The sequence below is a fragment of the Elaeis guineensis genome, chromosome 4 (genome assembly GCF_000442705.2).
Source record: "Elaeis guineensis isolate ETL-2024a chromosome 4, EG11, whole genome shotgun sequence".
NCBI lineage: Eukaryota > Viridiplantae > Streptophyta > Magnoliopsida > Arecales > Arecaceae > Elaeis > Elaeis guineensis.
In genome coordinates, this window is record NC_025996.2 from 12,993,128 (window position 1) to 13,015,669 (window position 22,542).

The window sequence follows — 22,542 nt, forward strand, 5'->3', positions numbered from 1 at the left end:
AAAGAAACTTAAAATTTTGCCCTAAGTCTTATATGAAATTTGAAGGTTGGATCTATCTTGGATTGATCTAACATATAAGGATATTTTATCTTTGATAGACTTATATAATTTGGTAAGTTGAGATCAGAGTGTGCAGCAAAAGCGTAATGGTCTGAATTGATTAGAAATATTAATCCTTTAAATCAAAAGTTATGATGGAATACATTAGTTGCAAATAAGGAAGATTTTATTGATAATGAAAGGATGCTAGAAATTTTGATCTAATCTGATCATAGCCTGATAATTTTTGTCAGTAGGTTGCTTCATTGTAGATAAGGTCAAGAAATTTTAGATATCTCAAGTTTATTAACAGCTTGATAGTTCTGATATTAGTTCAAACTTAGAATGTCCTGATATACATCTCATATTTTAAAAAAAAATTTAATATTATTACTTAAACTGATATAGAAGATTGAGATTTTTCTTAAGATGAGAGTCTATATATAAAATTTGTTGGAAGATCAAGTGAAGAAAGAAATCGATGATTGTGAAGAGTGATCGATGTTTGACCTTTATTTATTTTCTATCAAGGGTAGTCTGAGATAATTATGAATTTTGAGTGAAATGTATTAGACAAATAACGGTGGTATATTAATACAAGTCTAAAATATTACGGTTCTTCGAAAAAGTTGAGAAATCAATAAGAAGGGATGTGTTTAAAATTTCAAATAATTTTTGTTATAACAAGATCATGAGAAATAAATAATATATATATATGACATTATCGTAAGTTTGTGAATGACATGAAGAATGTATACTTTAAATAGGTATCTCGAACGACGTAACCTAATTTCGAGGACGAAATTATTTTGGAGGGGAGAATGTAATAACCCAGATATATACAAAAAAAAAAGGAGAAAACAGAGGATATCGGGAGGAAGAAGACTCCCGTTGAGAGTCTTCTTCCCACCGTGAAAAGGAGAGGGGAATCCCAGTAAAAAATGGATTCCTCTTCTACCCCTCCCTTTAGGTTTTTATCACGGGATTTTGAGAGATTATTAAGAGTTTAGAGAATTTTTTCAAGATTTTTGCTGCGAGTTGTTTGAACAGAAAGAAAGGATCGCCGGAGCTCTTCTCAACCGCCGGAGCAAGATAAGCCCCTCCCCTTCTTTCTCTCCCTCTTCCCTTTCTCCCTTGGCCCAAAGCCTCGCCGTCGGCCACCGTCTTTGCCGAAAATCAGTCGCAAAAGAATCTCCTATTTTCTGAATCTTCTTTGATTTTTGCCGGTCGAACCTTGCCACCGGCCGTCCATTGCTCACCGCCGCCTCCACCTGTTGCCGGATCTCCGGCCAAGCCATCGGAGCCCGAGCCACCGAGGGGGGGGACCTCACGGTCCTCCCCTGTTGCAGCCAAGGGAGGCCGCGGGAAGAAAAGAAGAAGGAAGAAGAAGAAGAAGAAAAGAAAAGAAAAGAAAAAGGAAAAAGAAAAAGAAAAGAAAAAGGAAAAAGAAAAAGAAAAAAAAAAGGAAAAAGAGAAAGAGAAAAATAAAAATAAAAATAAAATAAAATAAAATAAAAAGAAGAAGAAGAGAGAAAAATTTTCTCTCTCTCCTCTCTCTACCTTCTCTCTCCAGTTTCTCTCTCTAGATTCTCTCTCTATTTTCTCTCTCTAGATCTTTCTCTCTTTTTGTGAATTTTATCTCTCTAGAATTTTTCTACTCTCTCTGACTGCATCACGGACCCTAATATAAATTTGAAATAAAAATATGATGATCCGAGATTGCTCCGAAATTCATACGGTAGATCTGATCCCAGTCCAATTCTATTTGAAATTTGTAACACTTGATTTATGTTAAGTCACCCTGATAGGACCTCTGATGATCTTGACCATGATTGCCTCATCGGAAGAATATGAAGATTTCTCTCTCTACTTTCTTTCTCTACTTTCTCTCTCTAGAATTTTCTCTCTCTATTTCTCTCTCTAAAAGTCTTATGGATCAGTGGAGGATCTAGATACTTAGATAAATCCTAATTTTGATTAATCCTAAGAGAGGTCCTCAATCTGTGTTATTAGAATCGATTATCGATAATTTTTTTCATATACGATCTTTATACTTGATCAGGGTTATGAAGAGATGATTGTTTGCAAATGATATCGAGTGGAATATTTTGTTAAAGAATTCATAAATCAAAGAAGAACATTGATTTTTGTGCTTGGATCAGTCACCGGTAAAGGTAAGAATCTCTGTACATGATCATCATTATATATGTTATTTTACCATTGATTTTATTTTATTGATTTTGCATCGTTGGATTTGAGATCGATGAATTTATTATATCTGAGACATTGTTATTTATTTATGTAATTTTGAGCATGAGTATGCTATATCAATACATATGTATCAGCGATTGATGGCATGATTATGTGTATGACATATTTATTTCACTGCAAAAGATGAATTGATTAATGAAGTCAAATATTTTAATTTCATGAAAAGGAAAAGAAAGAGAAATATGGTTTGGACTGGCCTTGTTATGTGGAATAGCTTGCCAGGAGCTTATGCCTGGGACAGCTCCCACAAGCTTATGTGTGGAAGAATATGATCCGAGAAAGATCATGAAGAATCTGATCCGAGAAAGATCATGAATGATTTGATCCGAGAAAGATCATGGCCATTTTGATCCGAGAAAGATCATGAATATTTCGATCCGAGGAAGATCACAGAAATCGATCCGAATAAAAAATCGTCGCATGATCCTGGTAGTCCAAAGCTAAAGCCAAAGCCAAAGCCAAAGCCAAAGCCAAAGCTAAAGCTAAAGCCAAAAAGAAAGGATTAAAGATGATGTGATAATAGAAGAAAATAGAAAGATAAGACATGAAACAATCGTTGAATAAAATTGTTTCACTTGTTTAACATATGATGATGCATCTCTTTTGATAAAACAGATAATCTATAAATGTTTGCAGTATTCTGAACAGTGAACATCGACTTTTATGTGATATTGCCTATCATTATTTTCAGATTATATTATTATATTGGTATGATATGGGAATTCTTACTGGGCTGTAAAGCTCACACCCCTTCATTTTCTTTTTCTTCTCAGAGTTACAAGATGTCCATGGTTGGCTATGGTATGGATTTGTGAGTGAGCGGATGCATAGATAGAGTACCGTTGATACCTGATCAGAGGATTGAAGGAATGTTAATTGTAATTATGCAAGTTTTATGAATTATTGTTGAAATAAATTATTATGGTTGATAAGGTTGTAATGATTTAATTTGGCCTTGCATATTCTTTAGGGCTTGTTCTAAGGAGTGTGCGGCCATCACGTATCCGATCCGGGTGTTGGGTTCGGGGCGTGACAGTAGTCATCGGAAAACAAGAGGAAAATATCGATCAAGGCAGGATCCGACGACCCTTGTCCCCCCCTTTTTTTTTTGTTTAGTTAATCGGGCCACCAGGAGCTACGTCCGATGTCGCCACCTACCCAGATGTTGCCATCGGAGTTGTCGTCGCCTCCCCGAATGGCGGCCTACAGTCATTGTGCGGAGAAGAAAGAGGACACGGCGTGGAGGAGCTGGCAGTCCCTTTTTCTCCTCTTTTTTCTTTTTTGTCTGATGTGAGTAAGGAAATGATCGGGCTTGGCGGGGATCAAGCAATGCCAGTCGCTTCTGACGGTGTCGTGCCAGACAACCACGGAGGATGGGGTGCAGAGGACCGATGGCACGGGTGGATGAAGGTAGCAATGGAGGCGACTGCAGAAGGTACGGGTTGTTGGTTCGTCGGGGGGCCAGGGGACGGTGCAGGGGGTGGCACGGACGGTCGAGGGGCCAGGGGCAGTGCCAGAGATGCGACTGTCGGGGGGACCGAGGGCGGACGGCCAAAGGGCTGAGGGCGGAGCAGTCGAGGGTTGGGGGGTTGTGGCGTGCGAGAAAAGGAAAAGAAAAAAATAATAATAATATATTATATTATATTATATATATTATATATTATATATTATAATATTTTTTTATTCTTTTATTCTGAAAAAATAAAAATTTTGTGCATGGGGTCTGATTTTTAATAAATTTGATTTAAAAATATTTTAAAAATTTGATATTACATTATCAGTAATTTGATTGTCATACCAAACATGTCAATCAAGATTCTTAATAATTTTACTAAAATATTACTTGTATGTACCAAATACAGTAATCAATATTACTAGTAATCTATCCAGATTATCAGGTAATCTAAATTATCACTACCTGGCAATACACCAAACACAATCTAAAGGCATCTTTGATTGGAGAGAGTTGAGCTCTGAAATAGAAATGAAAATGAATGACTTATATTCCAACTATTTAGTCGAAGAAAATCTTATTTTCATTTTGATTCTACGGAAAAATAGAAATGCTCCAACCCTCCATAATCCAACGGGTTCTTTTCTAATATTCAAATTTGATTCTGATTTTAATCACGAGTCAAACATATTGAGATATAATTTTTTTGATTCCTATCCTGATCAATTCCAAGTCTGAATCGGTTGTGAAACAAATGCATCCTAAAAATCCATCATACACACCTTCATTTTAGAAATACTTTATAACTAAGAGGCTTATTGGTGTTTGTGTCAGTGAGTGAGAAACAGATGAAAGATATACTCTACCAATGCGGGCAGCTGATTTAGGAATGTATGGCCGAGATGAGTCCATGGACCGGTGGAGCCTTTCATCACTTTACCACGCTTTGGAAAGCGCCCAACTTGCCTTGGAATCACTCTTAAAAGAAAAGAGGTCCCGGCCTCCCTCTTAGAAATGGGCATCAAAGTGTCCTTCGCTATCTTACGATACCTCTCGGCCTTTTGATCTAACCTGTTGCAGGTGAAGGTCGTTGTACTTTTCTCACATTCCAATTCAAACAAAGATTCCAATATTCTCGCTAGTGAGAGTTCTTATGGAACACGCACTGTGTGATGTCCCCACCCACCAATTGCAGTTCCATTTTCCATTCTTTAAGCTTTTTCTCATATCTAGTGCCCCACATTCTACCATTAAAAGATATTGTGGTGCATGCATGTTTAAACCATAAAACCAAATCCTATCTTATGAGACTTGTACAATCGACTTATTACATCTCATAGCAATTTTTAGAGTTAGAACGCATGTGATTTACAATCAACTCATTGGCGGATTTACCTGTTCCAAATAAGTACTCGAATCATCAGCATCACAAGCTGGACCATAAGATCACAATTGGACAAGCCCATGATTGACCTTCCATTCGTTGTGTCATTCATATGAGGCCCATCTCTTTCGCAAAAGTTGCTAAATTCTTCATGAGTGCTACATGCACGAAATCACAACATTCTAACTGAAATTGTCACCAGGCCAACATTGGGTTACGCAAGGTTGGTCTGGAGCACTTTGTCATAGTGCTAGATATGATTATGACTGCCCAGCCACATAATATGAGCACGGGGGCAATATTCATTTGAAGATTGCCCCCACCTAACTCCCGCCTAGAAGATTTCCAAGATATATGTTGTTCAGGAGGAGAAGGGGAAAACTGTTGGTGGAACGTGGAAGGGGATTCTACCGTCTACCCTTTTTTTTTTTTTCTTTCTTTCTTGGGAGTAGGTCTAGCATGTGAATTTATTAACCGAGCCACTTGGCACCTCCACGTCCACCAAGTTCTTTTTCTTCTGTTTAGAAGGGAACCGGTAGATGATGGGCTAGCAACAGCGGAGAGTAACCCTCCAAAATATTCTTGGTAGAACAATCAAAAATTCTACCAGCTTGGTCAGCCGTCATACTCAATGAAACCAACTAGTTGAGTGGCCTCCAAGAGAGGCCATAAGTGTGTCACACACATCCAATGCTGAGGAAACTGACCAGCTAATTGCTTAGCCAATGGGCTACAAAAACTAGAGACTTCTATCTGAGTTAAAAAGTGATATACAGCTAGCTTACGTTATTGAAAGAAAAAGAAAGAAGGAAAGGAAGGAGCTTGGAACTTCAATGACGTATATTGCAGCTTTTATAAACTAATTAATTCTTTATGACCCTTTCTTCTTTTCTTTTTTTTTTTGTTGGTTGCCTATCCGGGCCTCCACCGGGAAACATTAGCGTGGAGCACGTGTAAATATTTTTCCAATGTAAAAATGTTTCAGGGCTTTTTATGGTTGGAAGAAATTGTCCATTCTCTTTCCATATTAGAAAAATTCTCTCCCAAGAAAAGTGGTATCAACCCCACCTACTTTGCCTTTTAATCACACGTTCAAAATTTCAACTCTACGTATTCTATTCACCCTACTTAGCTCCTTAAGCACGCATATTCTTCTCCAGAGTATCTCACCAGACCCAAAAATTGCCATCCGTCAAATGATCGAAGCTGTTGCAGTTCAGCACCACTCTTCCAACATGAACCAATGGGTACATCCAACATTTTAATAGCGCCCATGGTAACAAAAGCTACATAAAACAAGCAGATTCCTCATAGGAATCCACCAAACTTTAAAGATGATTTTGGAATCATGCGTTATGTTGGAGAATTTCGTAAGTTGCTGCTGCCACCTACAGTTTCAAGTTCGCATTCCCAGTCGATGCACGCTCGTTCATTCAATGGAAGTTGATGATCATAATAATACAAATTATGGCAGAACTTTATAAACCATTCGGAATTGACATAGCCATTTTCTTTACCAAAGAAAAGAAAAAGATCTCCGAGATAATAGCTATTTTCAGTAATCAACCCATTCATAGTTAGAACAAAACCCAACAGTCTCACCTTGCAATTCAACTCAGTTCGCATTAAGTGATCAAATAACTTGCTAAATTCAAAAGCATGGTCACAGATAAATAACTTAATAATCAGTTCAGCCACTCCTATGACATTCCTTTTAGGGGCTGTGAATCTGATCACAATACAGCTTGAAGCTAAGTTTGCCGTGGATACAGTACACTGGAGAACTCTATTTTTGATCCTCTAAGTGACGTCTAGAGAACTCAGCTTGTCTACCTGAAGCCCTCTCAGAAGCATTTACTCCTCCATCTCAAAAAATATAAGTTAAGAGTTGACATAACAACATTGGAACCAGATGATGCCACAAGCAATGAAATTTCAATATCCCCACGTTCCGAAAGGTGGGAGGATAATTTTGCATCTCTTTCCACCGATGCTCTAGTTGTTCACTCCTTAAGAAGTATAATTACCTCCATTGCCAACCCAATACTGTTTAACAGTGATTAAAATCTTTTCAGGCACAAGAGGACCATCTTCATGATCCAGCATCTTGGTCTTCCACCGCATGCCGCTCACCATTTTCTTCACCTTGTTCAAAACATCAACATCATCACGGAGTATGACCGAACCTTCAGGACGTAAGATGCGGTCCATTTCCAAAAGGATATCTTCCATTTCACACCTGCTTTTTCAACATATGCTGGATAAGTTTTTCAAAGATCAAACATGTCAAGACCAGAAATGCTACCCGTGCACTGCAAACTAAACATGCTGTCTAATGTTTTCCATCATCAAGCCTAACAGCCTCGCTACATAGGACTATAAATGACCGCGACATCCAGACACAGAAAAATATAGTTCCTCCTTAAAAGGAGAGATTTAGTCTCTCCTTATCTTATGATGGAACACCTGATCAAGGGCAGTGCTATAGCACACATACCATACACATTTTTCATAAATAAGGTTTCATCCTGGCATATGAGCAGTACAATGCTAAACCTAACCTGAAGGTTTCAAACTGGAGTAATCAGTTGGGGTATTTAACCTTTTTCAGTAGATCGGCAGAGCGTGCACGCATGTAGAGGAAGCAGCAAGCAAACTGCAGAGCAACAGCTTATGGCAGTAGCAGGAAGCAATAGCAAATGAAGCATCAAGAAATGAGAGGGGAGGTAGCATGGTAAAAGGCCAAGATGCAAAGCAAGAACGGAAGGCCAACACCTGATAAAGCTGTTGGAGGGGGAGCAAGAATGGAAGGGGTGGGGAAGACAAAGATTAGTGAGCTAGGAAAGGCATCTAGAGGGTGCTTGGTTGGGGGGAGTGGGGGTCTGAAATCGAAATCGGAATGGATGACTCCCATTCCAACCGTTTGGTTGGGAGGAGTTCCATTCCGATTTCGATTCCGAAGTAAAATGGGAATGGCCTAATCTACATAGAACACAATCCCAACTCTTCTATATGGATTCAAATTTTCATTCCGATTCTGATTCCGATCACGAACCAAACGCTTCAAGGGATTTGGCCATTCCGATTTCAATTTCAAGCCACTCCGATTCCGATTCCGGTCGTGAACCAAGCACCCTCCTAAAGTAGATAAATAGAAGGAGGGAGAAGTATAGGCAAAATGTTAGGCATCACAACCATGACCCACCTTCTGACCTGCCCATCATTCTCACCTCCATGATTGAGCAAACTCCATGGAATGGGACATGGTGGAACCAAGGAGAATGATTTGAGGGAATATAGAAAAGAGGTCAAAGGAGGAAGGAGAGTACTCTACCTGTATGCCAGACACCCTTTAGTTTGCTTTAAATTACAAGAGAAACCTTCAAATAGCGGACATTAACTTTGACTGCTACTTCTCATTGGCACTCAGAGTTGTTGCAGCAGATTAAATATGTGATGAAACAAAGATTTAACAAAAAAAAAAAAAAAAAAGGACAAAAGTTTGTGGAAAATTTACATAATTGAGGTACGGAGCATAGAATTTGCCCTCGATCTAAGATATTATAGTACTTTGATATAAACTGTTTATCCTTCATAGAACCACTCAATTGTTTTTTCTTTCCTTTTTTTTCTTTTTTTCTGAATGCAAATCAAGGACTTCATCTTCTCTACATAAGTGCTCGTTCTCATGAAACCATGAAGCTGTTTCAATACAATTTCATATCGAAGGCATCCTAATTATTGCTTCTAGTTCAACATTTAGCAAAGAGCTTACTTCTTAACTAATGACCAATGGCAGTAGCACAATTGACAGCTAAGGCAGAGATCATAATTTTAGTTTTGGTTTCTCAGAGGAAAGTGAAAAAGAAATCAGAAGCAACTTACTTGTTCTTATATAAGCTGAAGAGACCACTTGCATGTATCAGATCATATGTCCTGGGGTACGTAGAGAAGGCTTCACACCTGGAGCAACATTATAAACATGCAGATTAAATTTATGTAAAACAAGACATCAAGAATCTTTTAAGTAAATTACCAGTCATGAAACTGAGACATCACAAATGAAAAGGCAACAGTCTATACTTATGGGAAACCCTATATGAATAAAAGTTACATAAAACAAGATGCCAAGAATCATTTATGAAAATTGTTGGACATGAAACTGAGACCTAGCAAATGAAGAAAAAACAGTTCATACTCATGAAATGCCCTATATGCATTGTAGCAATTACCTGACTTATATTTGAAGTTCTATCAACCATGTCACCATAAGTCAGTCATTGACTATGCAACTAACAAAAGGACTATTAGATATTAACTAATACAATGTAAAACATGCTTTCTAGTTAAGAAATATGCCACTTCCCATGCTAAAGGCACTCTCATAATCCTCAACAAAATTATCAAACACCGGCCCTTGCAGACCACCTTTATGATCACAGTCACCTTAAATGTTAGCAACCATCTGAAAATAAAGCTTGTTTTAGGATGAAAAACTTTGAGATTTTAGAAAAAGACATTTGATTATTTAATAACTAATAATTTTTATTTTCTGATACCACAGAACAATTAGAGACCAGCAATGGAAGAGTAACTTAGAAGAACAAGAGTGTTATCTATGAAGGATGGGTAGTTCACGGTGACCAGTCTGCATTTTTAAATAACCAGGAGGGGTAGTTCACAAAACATGAAAAAGCATAAAATGACATTAGAAAAAAAAACAATACCCAAAGCACTTTCTATCCCACAAAAGAAGAACATCCAAAACACTTAATATATGGGGGTCTTTAATTCAAAATGTAGTCACTAAGATCTAAAAAATGGGACATTATCCTGGAAATAGGCAATAGAAAGGGCCTGTCTGGGAAATCCAGCAGGATTGGGCTGGATTTCCTGTTGGATCATGGATTACATAGTCCATTTAAGTAAGGCCCCTATCAAACCAATGATTCTCCACCCCAAATCCTGTGGGATGAGAAAAAAGGCCTCCATAGGTCGTTTTTTCATTCTGCAGTCCAACAGACAAGGACTAGGCTTTAAAAAGGAGGCGCTGGCTAAGCTAACAGGCCCAATTCCTATAGGAAATCCAGCCTAATCCTGCTCGATTTCCCAAACAGGTCCTAGGAAGTATTCAACTGTCAATTCACATTCATGGGAAAACAGCATCATAATATACAATACAAAAAAAGAAAACAAAAAAAAAAAGAAAAAAATCTTGTCATACTTTTACATCTCAGCAGAGGGATTCCCTTTAAGTTTATTAAATATTTTTACATCTATAATTAGTGTTTTCCGGTGTAGTACTAGATCATGGAAATGAGCTTAAAACAATCCAAAATAAATCTATCAAGGATTTGTGTAGCTATCACCACTAGCATGAGGTGAACCAAATTTAGGTATTGAGCAACTGCCACTGTTTTCTCCAATGCAGCTGCTGTGAACTGAAAAATTGAGTGGGATCTGCCACAAGGCCACAAAACAAGATGTTTTCTTCTCTATATCAGACCAGTTTCTCCAGACCATGACCTCCTACTGTAGATGTTTTATTGTCTTTGCTAATTAATGTTCTAATCCTAAATCTATTAAATTTACAAAAATTTAAATAGTAAGCAGCTGATTAGTCAATCCTAAATTCCTAATCTTCTACAGCATATTGCTTATCTATTGCCTTTCCAAGTGGAAACCCTCACCGAAGGCGCCATAACAGGAGCTGGATCCCTTCTCTCTCTGTCCCTTGGCTCGCAACAAGCAGATAAAATACACCATTGTGCCAAGAAAAGATCCCAAAATCAGGACCAACCACCACTATGACAAGCATGAGAAGAGAATGAACATTATATCAAATGATTTTGGCTGGGAGATCAACAAGATGATTCAGATGGGTGGAGAGAAAATTCACACAAAAAAAAGATCCTACAAATTTCTCCCAACCATGCATGTCATAATTGAATTATATCATCCAGAAGAAAAAGATCACTACTGCAAGTTTATCAAGTGTCAGTAAGTTCTACATTTTATCACTATACTCCAGGTGATATACATACATACATATATATGTGTGCTCGCATGTGTGTGTGTGTGTGTGTTCATACTTACAATCCTTAAATAGAATAATCATACACTCAAGAATAACCATCTATATATGCTGAAGTGTTTCAACCCTAAATTGCACACTGGTAGCAGTAATACATGGGACCAAATCAAACAACCCAATGAACAAGAGCAACCCAATGAACAAGAGCAAGAAATACATGCTCTTTAAACCAGATGTGGTCTTATAGGTAATCTTTATGCTAACCCACTTTTGATTTGCTCAGGCCTTAAACAGATGGTATCCATATCACTCATTCAATAGATAAAACTTTTGTTCTGTAATAATCTCCTTCATATCTGTTGATGACAGTAAATTCTAATAACAAAGGTAACCATAGCAACCCAACATCCTTTTGTAAGCGGGGCTTAACTTCAAATCCTTAAATATAAATGGCTAGGAGTGGTTTAAAGCTCAAAGAAATCATGATAAAGGCTTACAATTTGCAGTAAAGAGGTAGTCTGTTGATAAACAGTGCAGAAACTGTGCAACATCTAATGAATTTCAGGTAAAACGGACTTGCTCAAAATATTTCATACAGAAGGGTTTTACAATGGAAAACCAAATGGAAAGCATACCAGTCATGATATATGCCAATCAGACCTCGCTCGTAGATAATGCCCAAAGTATCTATCTCTGAGATGGTAGGAACAACATTCATTACCCATGACTTTGGTGATTCAATTGCTGCTGCAAAACTTCCAAAACCTGCATTCATGTCCATTATGTTTCGATACCTCCCTGAGCTGATTAAATTATTCATCTTCTTATAAGCATTAACATGCTTCTTCCATAATGTTTTGTCCTCCTCGTAGGCCTGCTTTGTGACACCTGGAACATATCCCCCAGCTATTCTGGGAGGAACAGCAGATAGTCTATCTGGAAACCTTTTTAACTGTCCTCCAGCTACTTCATCTTGATTGTTTACTGCTGGGAAGGGAGTTATGCATACTTCCATCTTCTTGTACCTACAATATATCAAAGAAAAAGATTAATATCAAAATAACCATCTGAACTTGCCATAGTATGTTACAGATAGAGAATAAGGTAGCGTTTCTAGCAATAAAAGACTCTTCTGCTGCCTCAATGTTTGGCGGAACTGGGGAGTGACTTTCCACATTTCTATAGTGGAAAAAACACCAGTAAGGGAAAGGTGTTACTGTGAGGTAGTCTGATACACATAACATGTGGTCCCAGTAAATGTGGTTTCCACCACTGCAGGGTTTGGAGAGGGTCAAATATACATAGCCTTATCCCTACATGTGGAGAAGCTATTTTCGTGTATCGAACCCATGACATCTAGGTCACAATAGAGCAAGCTTTCCGTTGCGACAAGACCTACCCTCTCTATAATAAAATGTTTTTTAATAAAAAAAATCCTTTAGCTTCAGATGTCATAAAAAGGCATAGGCATCCTCTTTTACTTTCTCTATAACCAAAAGGACATTTTTAAGTTCAAGGGGCAATTCTATCCAGAACAATACTTTGAAGGAATGATAAATCAAGTTGCTGACATAATTAGATCATCCTTTACGTCAAAGATACATGGACAAATGAATCACTAGACAGTAACTTTTCTTTGCAAAACCAGAACCACTCTTACTACAAAACTGCACCTCCCTAGCATGTTCTGTAAGAATTCAAACATTTTAAACGACAGGGCATAATTCAGTCAAAAGGATAACTTACATACCTAGACTGCTGACATAAAGCACTGTCAATACATTACATATGGCATACGGATGATGGCAAATAAGTAAAACAATGTATGCACTCAATTACTGCCAAAAATATGATACTAGTGTTGGCAGAAGTGACTAGACCAATGAAAATAGTGCAAAAAAAAAAAGCCTTACCAATCCACCTTCATATAATGCAAATAATGAAAATATAAACATGAAAAGTGAAATATACAGAAGCATACCAAACATCATCAGAATTTGCAGTTTTGCACGTCCTAACAGAAAGATCTTTTCTCCTATGGCATGCATCTGCATTTACTTCCTTCTTCCAAATAGCAATATCTCCTTTTTCATACTTCTTTTCCCAGCAAAGCATTTCAGCCAACTCCTCAATTCTACTCTGTTCCTCCTTGAGCTCATCCCTAGATCGCTTCCATGTCTTATAGTAAGTCTTCCAATTAATAGGAGGACCAGACAATATCCAGTACCCTCCAGGTCTGAGGACTCTATCTACTTCCATCATGTACATCCCATCTACATAAATGAACCAGTGTCTTAAAAGATATAGATGACAGAGCGTGTTAAAGAGCTGAAGAATATTAAGTCAGTTTGCAACATAGTTGAGGACTTGAAATTGTTGTGAAGATGGTGTAAGTCATAAAATTATGTTTGTTTCTGTTTGGTTTTATTAATGCCCACCATTTGACGTCCACGGAATCAAGCAGCGAGAACATTGAGCCATATCAAAGGCTCTAGATGGATATGGAAGCTTTATTGTTCCAAGCACCCCAATTACTGCAGGAACACCTCGCTCTAGAGCAAACTGTACTTGAGCTTCATGTGAGTCCCTTGGTGCAAAGGACATAGCCAATACATTTCTTTTTAGGAGGTAAGCACCCCAGCTTGCAACCTACATGGACATTCTGGAAGTCAGTCCAACAACAATAATGAATCCAGATGCACCAAAAATGCAAATAAGCAGGTAAGAACAAACTGATAAACCATAAAGAACAAGGCAAATAGAAAAAGTGAAGATAGAATATTTTCTTAAATAGAAGTAATTGTGAATTAATTTCCTAGACCTTCTCAGCTTTCCACTGAGTCAGTTTCTTTAATGTTCTGAGACCTTCGCATGGTCCATCAAGGTTTGGTGCTCCCATAATATACCAAAGTTAAATTAAATTGAAAGGACTCAGACACATGTGCGCAGAAACACATGCATGCACGCATGCGTGCACACACACACACACACACAGAGAGAGTAAATTAACAAATATATGACCTCAGGTTTGAACATACCCCACAGCCAGTATCAAGTGCAGTTCTAACAGTTCCATCCGCAATTGGAATAACAGATGCAAGTTCATCAATATATGCATCTGCTCCCTGAGGAAACATTGTTCCTCCACCTGGAAATTTAAATACATCACCCTCAAGTTGAACCCAATTCTGAACAGCTTTCTCAATCGTCAAGCTTTTGTAAGGAACATTTGCATAGGGGACATAGTCACGGCTCTTTGGCCAGGGGAAAGGAGTCACATAACCTTCAGGTGCTGGGATCAGACAATGTAATTTCTCATTCCCAGGCGGGCAGTGCCTCTCTCTGTAGGCCATATTTTCTCTTGGAAATTTCATTGCTCGATTTTGATCTTGACAGGGACTATAATCTGTGTAATGAACGTCACATGGTTCAAACACTTTCACTTTTAATTCAGAAGGTTCCAGGCTAACTCCACCACTATGATGAGTCTCAAAATTTAAATTTGGCAGTGTGGTACAATCTGTTTCTTTTGTAACCATAAGAGCTATGCTATCACCCCTTCCAATACCACTCCTTTGCCATGCACCTAGTACGTAGAAGAAACAGCACAGCCCAATCACAATAATTATTGACATTGAGCTGCGAGTCCTATGGTCTGTTGGGCTCATGTTTGGGGCCATCATATACCTGAAAGAAATGAAATCTTACTTTAGATTGTCTAAATAGAAAATTAAATTTACAAATATGCATTACCATATTAACAATCTCAACCAGTAGTAGGTGACAAAAAACTGTGTTTATAGAAGCAGACAGGCCCCACACCCAAGAGTGAATATAAATAAAAGTTGCAATATTTATTGGATTTGAACAAATAAACTGAGCAAAGTAAAAAGTTACAGCCTCACAGGTTTAAAGAAAAGATAAAGCTTGTCAAGTAACAAATTCATCAAAGAATAATTACCACTCTGCTCATTTAATTAAGTTGTTCATCAGTTGCATGTGTTTTCCTACCATATTTGCCTATCACAGTCAATCACATGTAAGGCTGAGATTCTTCACCAAAAATCGTCGAAGACTAAGTGGACAAGCAACCAGTGTTCCAAATTCAAGATCTGATGCACAATACTTCCAATTTTAAAACCAATTCTGTCTTCTATTTCCCAATAAAGGAGAAAGGCTTATTTGATAACTTATATTAAATTAACAGTGTTTGTCTCATTCCAAGCAACCTTTTCTCTCTCGTATATTCTACACTTAGTTCCATCTATAAAACAAAGGTTCTGCCAAATATACCTCATCATCACCAAATTATTAGGAGCGAGCATACATATGGGCACTAAAGTAGGGAAGGTTTTAAATCCCGTGCGATGGAAGTGTCTCGGTTTCTCCATAAAAAGGGATATCCCGCTGGCTTATCCTGTGGGGATTGCAGTTTTGGTCATACATCCTAGTAGATATCCTCCGTCTCTCTTCCCTTATTCTTTTCTTTCTTTTTTTCTTTCTTTTTCTTTCATTCTTTTCTTTCTTTTTCTTCTACCTTCCTTTCTTTTCTTTTCTTTTTCTTCTTTCTTATCCCTTCCTTTCTTTCTTTTTTCCTTTTTCTTCTTCTTTCTCTTTTCTTTCTTCCTTCTTTCCTTCCTTCTTTTTCTTCTCCCTTCTTTTCTTTTTTTTCATTTTTCTTCTCCTTCTTTCCTTTCATTTTTTTCTTTTCTTCATCTTTCCTTCTTTTCTTTCTTCCTTTTTGCTTTTCTCCTATCACGTGAATGGGTTTCAGAGTCCCGACCCTGTCTCAGTCCCATTTTCTCATGATGCCTCCCATCCTACTAGGGCATAAAACCTTGGCATTAGGATTTCAATCCTATTGGTGAAAAATAATAATGGCCATTTATCGAGAACCACACTATTGATCCTAACCTACAAAATCTGCAATACCAAGAAACCAAAAAGTCATGCTTTTTAGAACTCATTTACCAAGACATCCAATGGGCAAAAAATACCCAATTTTGGTGGCTTGATATAATGTTTTGTTATGATGTGTATTTTTAAAGAATATAAACCGACTAGGTTCATACATGTTTTAAAATGTATTGATCATAATCAGTGATGTGGATTTATAATTTATATGCATTCTCATCTATTAAACATAAAAGGACTACTAGTACCATCCATCTGGTGCCTATTTGGTGCATAGGCAAATGACATAAAAAAAAAAACATGTTTTTTTACGTATTTCAAATGTTGTTGATTATGATCATGTTCTTTTTATGTATTTAAAATGTTGTACATGATCAGTGATGTGTATCCTCAATTAAAAATGCCCATCATAGATTTTGCATGGGTGGAACTGAAATCTCAAAAGATTTCTTCTCATTGATCAAATTCTCGAAAACTTCCAATTCAATCATTTGGCATGGCAATGGTTCCGTACCTATTCTGCAAGAAGGATCACTACCTTAAACTTTTGTCTTTGTTTCCTCATCTGAGTTGTTGGTAGATGAATAAACAAAAGTTGAAACAGTACTAAAAATGCGTAAAAGACCATATGTAGTGTATGGTTTAATTTATGTTTTCTCCATTAAAGAAACAAATAACCCTTTTATGAATGTTCACATTGATCAAAATTCTTTTATTGTGAGTATTTTCTTTCTCTAGACAAGCAATGTGGTCACAAATTGCAGATTGGGTTACTCTTTAAATTTCTAAACTTGGACCAATAGACAGTTTAGAAAATACTCATGAAACATTTGTACTTCATATAACATTTGTACTTCATATAACATTTGCAAACATATATATGTATATATATACACACACGTATGACGTATGCATGTATCTATATTATATGAACCTAAATTCTGAAATAGATACAAACATAATGCTGAGTTCAATTAGGATCATCTTCTCCAAAATTCAGTACAAGATCATGAGTTTTTCTATTTTTAATCTAGTTGATTGATCAAAACATGGTGGAAATTGAAAAGAATGCTTTAAATATGATGTCAGTTTTCCCGATGTAGAGCTTATCATGAGCAATGATATCAAAAGGATCGTCTTATACACTTCAGAAGATAGAATCTTCCATATGGGTCGCCATACCCACTTTAGAATCTTCACCTGCACCTACTTCTTGACACTTCTGGTCTTTTCTTAAAAATTATTAGAAATTAAAAAAAAAAAAAAAAAAATTCTTCCATAAATGGCTCATCTTAATGCCTCTTAATTTCTTCTCAGCTAACAAGTGATATTAAACTGGAGAGTTTCACTTGCACGTCTCTCATCTCCCTTTGACCATAGTAGAAAAAAGTCAAGGAAACCCTAAACCTGGTCCCTATCCTGTTAATTATTTGCTCCTTTCCCATAGCTTTCTCATCAGATTCTGATCATCGAGCAGGGGGAAACCCAGGGACACATTCAAACACTTGCTCCCACATCAACTGCATGTCCAACAAACTGTGGTTTCAACATCTCGAATCCTTGATGGCTTTATGAAGGGTTCTTTGCTCGTAAAGCTTTCCTAAATGGAGTTCATAATAAATGGCAATGGACGTCTTAAATCTTCGTCACCCTAATCATTTTCTCATCTCCGAAGAAAGAAACCTTAATCACTTCCAGCTTCTACGATCTTCTGCTTTCAATCAATCCCTTCTGACCCAGAAAAAAGAGAATAGACAGATCTAACTCAGAGCAAGTCACCAGCTTCTTCAACCAAAGCATGCTTCCCCGAACCACTGAAATACGAGTCAAGAACCCCTATTCTAGTCTCCGATCTATTCAAAAGCTATGTTACCTCCAATTATACCAAAACTTCATCTCCTGATCCCTCTTATTTCTGACATCCAGCCTCCCAAAAAAAAGGGAAAAGAAAAATGAAATCCAAAATATTCAGCCCGAAAAGAGAAAAGAAAACACAAATTTAAACACTCGGAGCGTCACCAAGCTCACAGGATCAAAACAAAACAAGAAAATAGTTCAGTTCAAGAAACGATCAAGACATCAATCACTAACGAGATAACCAGATGAGAGAGGGGGGAGCGAACCTCTCAAGATGCTCGGGCTTGTCACGGGCCCTCGGTACAATCCGGCGTAGAACTCGAAGGGAGAGCCGGAAGAGGGTTAAGGCGTGGATTTCCCCCTTAAATAAATTGTGCCGCGCCGCGGTGGAAAACGACGCGGGAAGTCAGAGAGGCAGTCCCACACAATCAGCGTACTGTAGGAACTAGGAACCGTGGAGCTCTCTTCCCGACGGAGGTCACCCAAATCTGAACCGTCCACCGGATGGATTGAAGAGCCCGCAGGTACTGGACGGCAGAGATTGGCAGGACGTTCCATCGGAGTCGTCGGTGATGGGCGAATTAAAGTGGGCCGGTGCGAGGGCGATGTATTGAGTGCCTGCACTGCGAACCGAGAGGTACTCCATGGCGTTCATCGCAGGATGGACGGTCGTACATGAGCGCGTGACGTATGTTGCGTTATTTGATGGCCGTCCATCCTGCGACGGACGCTATTTATAGATGCACACCATTATACGATACCGCGCAAGTGATTTTTTTTTAAATATATTTTTTTTAAAAATTTATTTTCCAACCTATCTCCCAATCCAACTTATTTCTCAAACTATCCCAATTGTCGTGGGTTGACGGTGACACGGCGAAGTCGGATGTTGAAGATGCGATCTCAAATTTGAAATCTCGTGTTAAACTGAGATGGCAGCCATAGATAAAATAAAATTAAAAATAAAATTACATACACAAGGTGTGATTTAGGCAAAATCGTATCTTCAACATGTTTTTTTTTTTTTTCTTCTCCCGTGCATCACGGCTGGCCTTCCTTCCTTTTTTTTTTTTTCCTGCTCCGCTTTACCGAAGAGAACGTACAGAGCGACGCGAGCGGTCATCAATGTTTGCGCAGAGCCACAAGGGCTCAAGGAGAGAGGATGGTGGCAGTGCAGGACTGTGGAGGGTGCAGGAGGTGGTCGGATGGGGCACGGAAGGTGCTTGTGGCCAGAAAGGGGGTCAGTGGCATCGGAGCAAGGGACTCGAATTCGTCAGAGCCGAGGAGAGGAGAGAGGATTTGATGGTTGCGCGGAGCCGGATGCAGCAAAGACAGTAGATGCAGCGCAGATGATGATGGAGTGGTCCCGCAGTCTGGGCCTCATGAGGCGACCGCGGATCGTCGAGGGCAAGGGTGTGTGGTGGGTGACGGAAGGAAGGGAACGGAAGGGGAAAGCAAAAAAAAAATAAAAAATGATGAGGAAAAAAAAAATAAAAAATGTTATTACTTAATTTAATAATAAATTAAATAATAATAAAATATTATTATTTTATTAATAATAAAATATTATTATTTTTGATTAATAGTAATAAAATGTTATTATTATTTTTGATTATTTTTGCCCAAGAATTCTAGATTTTTTTAAATATTTTTTTTAAAATAATACTTTTATTGATAATTTAAAAATACTATTTGTATAATAACATATTATTTTTAAAAATTTATTTCAAAAATTAATAATAAAATATTATTTTAAGAAAATATTATTTAAAAAATATTATTTTCAAATAATAATAAAAATATTATATTTTAATAATAATAAAATAGTATTTTTAAAATTAAAAAATAAATAATACTTTAAAAAATAAAAGTAGGGGAGGGAGGGTGCGGGGTGCGATCGCATTGGGTGCGGGAGGAGCAGAAAGTGCCCGGAGCCGGGGTGGGGAGGGCCGAAGGGGAGAGGGTTTGGTGGTCGCGTGGAGCTAGGTGCAGCGGGTGCGGCGTGGATCTGCCCCCGCACCCTCCCTCACCGTTGATCATGAGGCCTAGGTCATGGCCATGCCTCGCCTCGCTGTCATCCATACTGTACTCACCGTCTCTGCTACACCTGGTTCTATGCGACCACCAAACCCCTCCCCTCCCTTTCCTGGCCCCGGATGCTTCCCGTGCCTTGAGGCTTCCACACCCCACGCGACCGCCCCCCGCACCCTCCCTCCCCTATTTTTATTTTTTAAAGTATTATTTTTTCTATTTTTTTAAAATACTTTTTAATATTTTTGTTAATATTTGAAATTAAATTTTTTAAAATAATATTTTATTATTAATTTTTTGAATTAAATTTTTTAAAAATAATATGTTATTATACAAATAGTATTTTAAAATTATTAATAAAAGTATTATTTTTAAAAAAAATATTTTAAAAAAATTCAGATTTCTTAAGCAAAAATAATCAAAAATAATAATAACATTTTATTATTATTTTATTAAAAATTAAAAATAATAATAATAATTTATTACTATTAATAAAAAATAATAATATTTAATTATTAATAAAATAATAATATTTTATTATTATTTAATTTATTATTAATAAAATAATAATAATATTTTTTTTCTTTCCTCATCAAAATATTTTTTTTATTTTTTCCCTCTTTCCTTCTCTTCCTTCCGCCGCCCCACACCCCACCCCCTCCCCCGCACCCCCAACGATATACGACTGCCTTGTGAGGCCTAGGCCACGGCCCCACCCCGTCGTCATCCACGTCACACCCTCCATCCTTATCGCACTCAGCTTCATGCGACCATCAAACCTCCTCTCTTCGACCCTAGCGAACCCAAGTCTCTCAGCTCCGGTGCCACCAACTCTCCTCCCCTTCTCTCTCTGGCCACAGGCGCCTCCCACACTCTGCACGACCACCCCAGCATCCTCCACGGCCTCACACCGCCGTTGTCCCCTCCCTCGACCTCGCCGAACCCAAGCCCCTGTGACTCCGTACGAGTATCGATGATCGCCCGCGCTGTTTTGTCTGTGCTCCTCGGTAGAGTGGAGGGGGGGGCAAAAGGAAGAAAGGTGCGGGGGAAGAAAAAAAAAGATAAGAACACATTTTCTATATGTAATTTTAATTTTATTTTATTTTGCTTATGGGTGCCATGTCAGTTCAAATCCGAAATCGCATCTTCAATATGCAATTTTGCCACGTCACTGCCAACTCACTGCAACCAGGATAATTTGAGAAATAAGTTAGATTCGGAGGTAGATTGAAAAATAAATTTTTAAAAAAATATATTTTAAAAAAAATCCCCACGCAAGCACTGCGGTATCCCCACATTTCATTCTGATTGTACGTGGACCCAATTGATTGGCTCGTAGGAGAATTAAATGTTGATCCAATTGTTTTTTGGGTTTGGACTTGATAATTCGGATGCAAAGTTTGTCATTATAGTGAAGGAAATGTTGCGCTGGATTTTTTTATAGGGGTCTGGCCATCCTTGATCAAAATTCGATTTATAGACTTGTTGGACTTCATGGTTTCTCCTACATGGTTTGAGAGACAGTATTGAGGCGATATAGGCTTTATGAACAGACTATGTAATTCATGTCCAACAGGAAATTCAATCCAATTCTACTGAATTTTTAAAACAAACTCTGACTGTCTTCACATTTTCTAAGTTGACCATGAACCAGCTCTATTTATTTTTAGTTATCTCCTTTGTCACTCTTCTCTAGAGTCTAGTTTACTCTTGAGCTTGAAAAAAACTTGGCTGATCATGGAAAGAATTATAATCGGACCGTCATTGTCTGCCACGTGCATATATTAAAACATTCATTAAAAAAAAGATGGTTATATGATGTTTATCTAAACTGTTCAAATACTTTAAAATTTATCTATTCATCTTTTCTTTGTATTATGTGCGTGTGGCCACACATATTTTGATGGACATTTTCGAAGCATACTCGACTATAATTCCTTCCATGATTGGCATGACTATAGAAATTTTATCCCTTAAGTTTTCATATACGAGATATACGTCACTTATGCCTAACTACACTTTGTTCATATTTATTTTACATAATTAATTATCTTAATGCCTAGATAGACCGGTGTAATCGCCAATTACTCTCAAAACAAAGGGGGAAGAAAAGAAAATCATATCCCACTAGTAGACATAGAAAAAACATATATGCATGCCCAAAAGTATTTCTGCAGGAAGTCGGCAGAGTAACATATACCAACATGACTTACGGATAAAAATTACTGCTCAAGCTTGACAATAGTTTAATTAAAGGTTGTGATAACATTGTATGAGATCCAAGGTAGATATCAAAGAGGAATTAAAGGAAAATAAATAATGCATGTAGAGCTTTAGAAGTATTAAATGTCCGGTTCGTGGGAATGAAATAATCTAAACTATTTTAATAATGTATTGATCATTGAACTTTGCTTTTTTCAATTAGCCCTTATATCTGGTTCTAATCCATAAACATGTTATCCCATCTATGCTCCTGCTTTTCTTCTCTATCATTCCACCTCTAAGTTAACCTTTGTTGTTTTGAAGCACCGATCAACTCGACTTTCATTGATACAGATA

General features: G+C 37.6%; 1 protein-coding gene across 1 annotated transcript; it reads right to left on the minus strand.

Moving 5' to 3' along the window:
• Positions 1-6,745: 6,745 nt before the first annotated feature.
• LOC105043830 (probable methyltransferase PMT2) lies at positions 6,746-18,358 on the minus strand. The gene is made up of 7 exons (XM_029264185.2): positions 18,219-18,358; positions 14,220-14,868; positions 13,620-13,830; positions 13,163-13,454; positions 11,817-12,206; positions 9,033-9,110; positions 6,746-7,386 (listed from the first exon to the last, which is right to left on the minus strand). The coding sequence occupies exons 2-7, from the start codon at positions 14,862-14,864 to the stop codon at positions 7,158-7,160; spliced, it is 1,845 nt and encodes a 614-aa protein (XP_029120018.2). The 5' UTR covers positions 14,865-14,868; positions 18,219-18,358; the 3' UTR covers positions 6,746-7,157.
• Between the last annotated feature and the right edge of the window lie 4,184 nt (positions 18,359-22,542).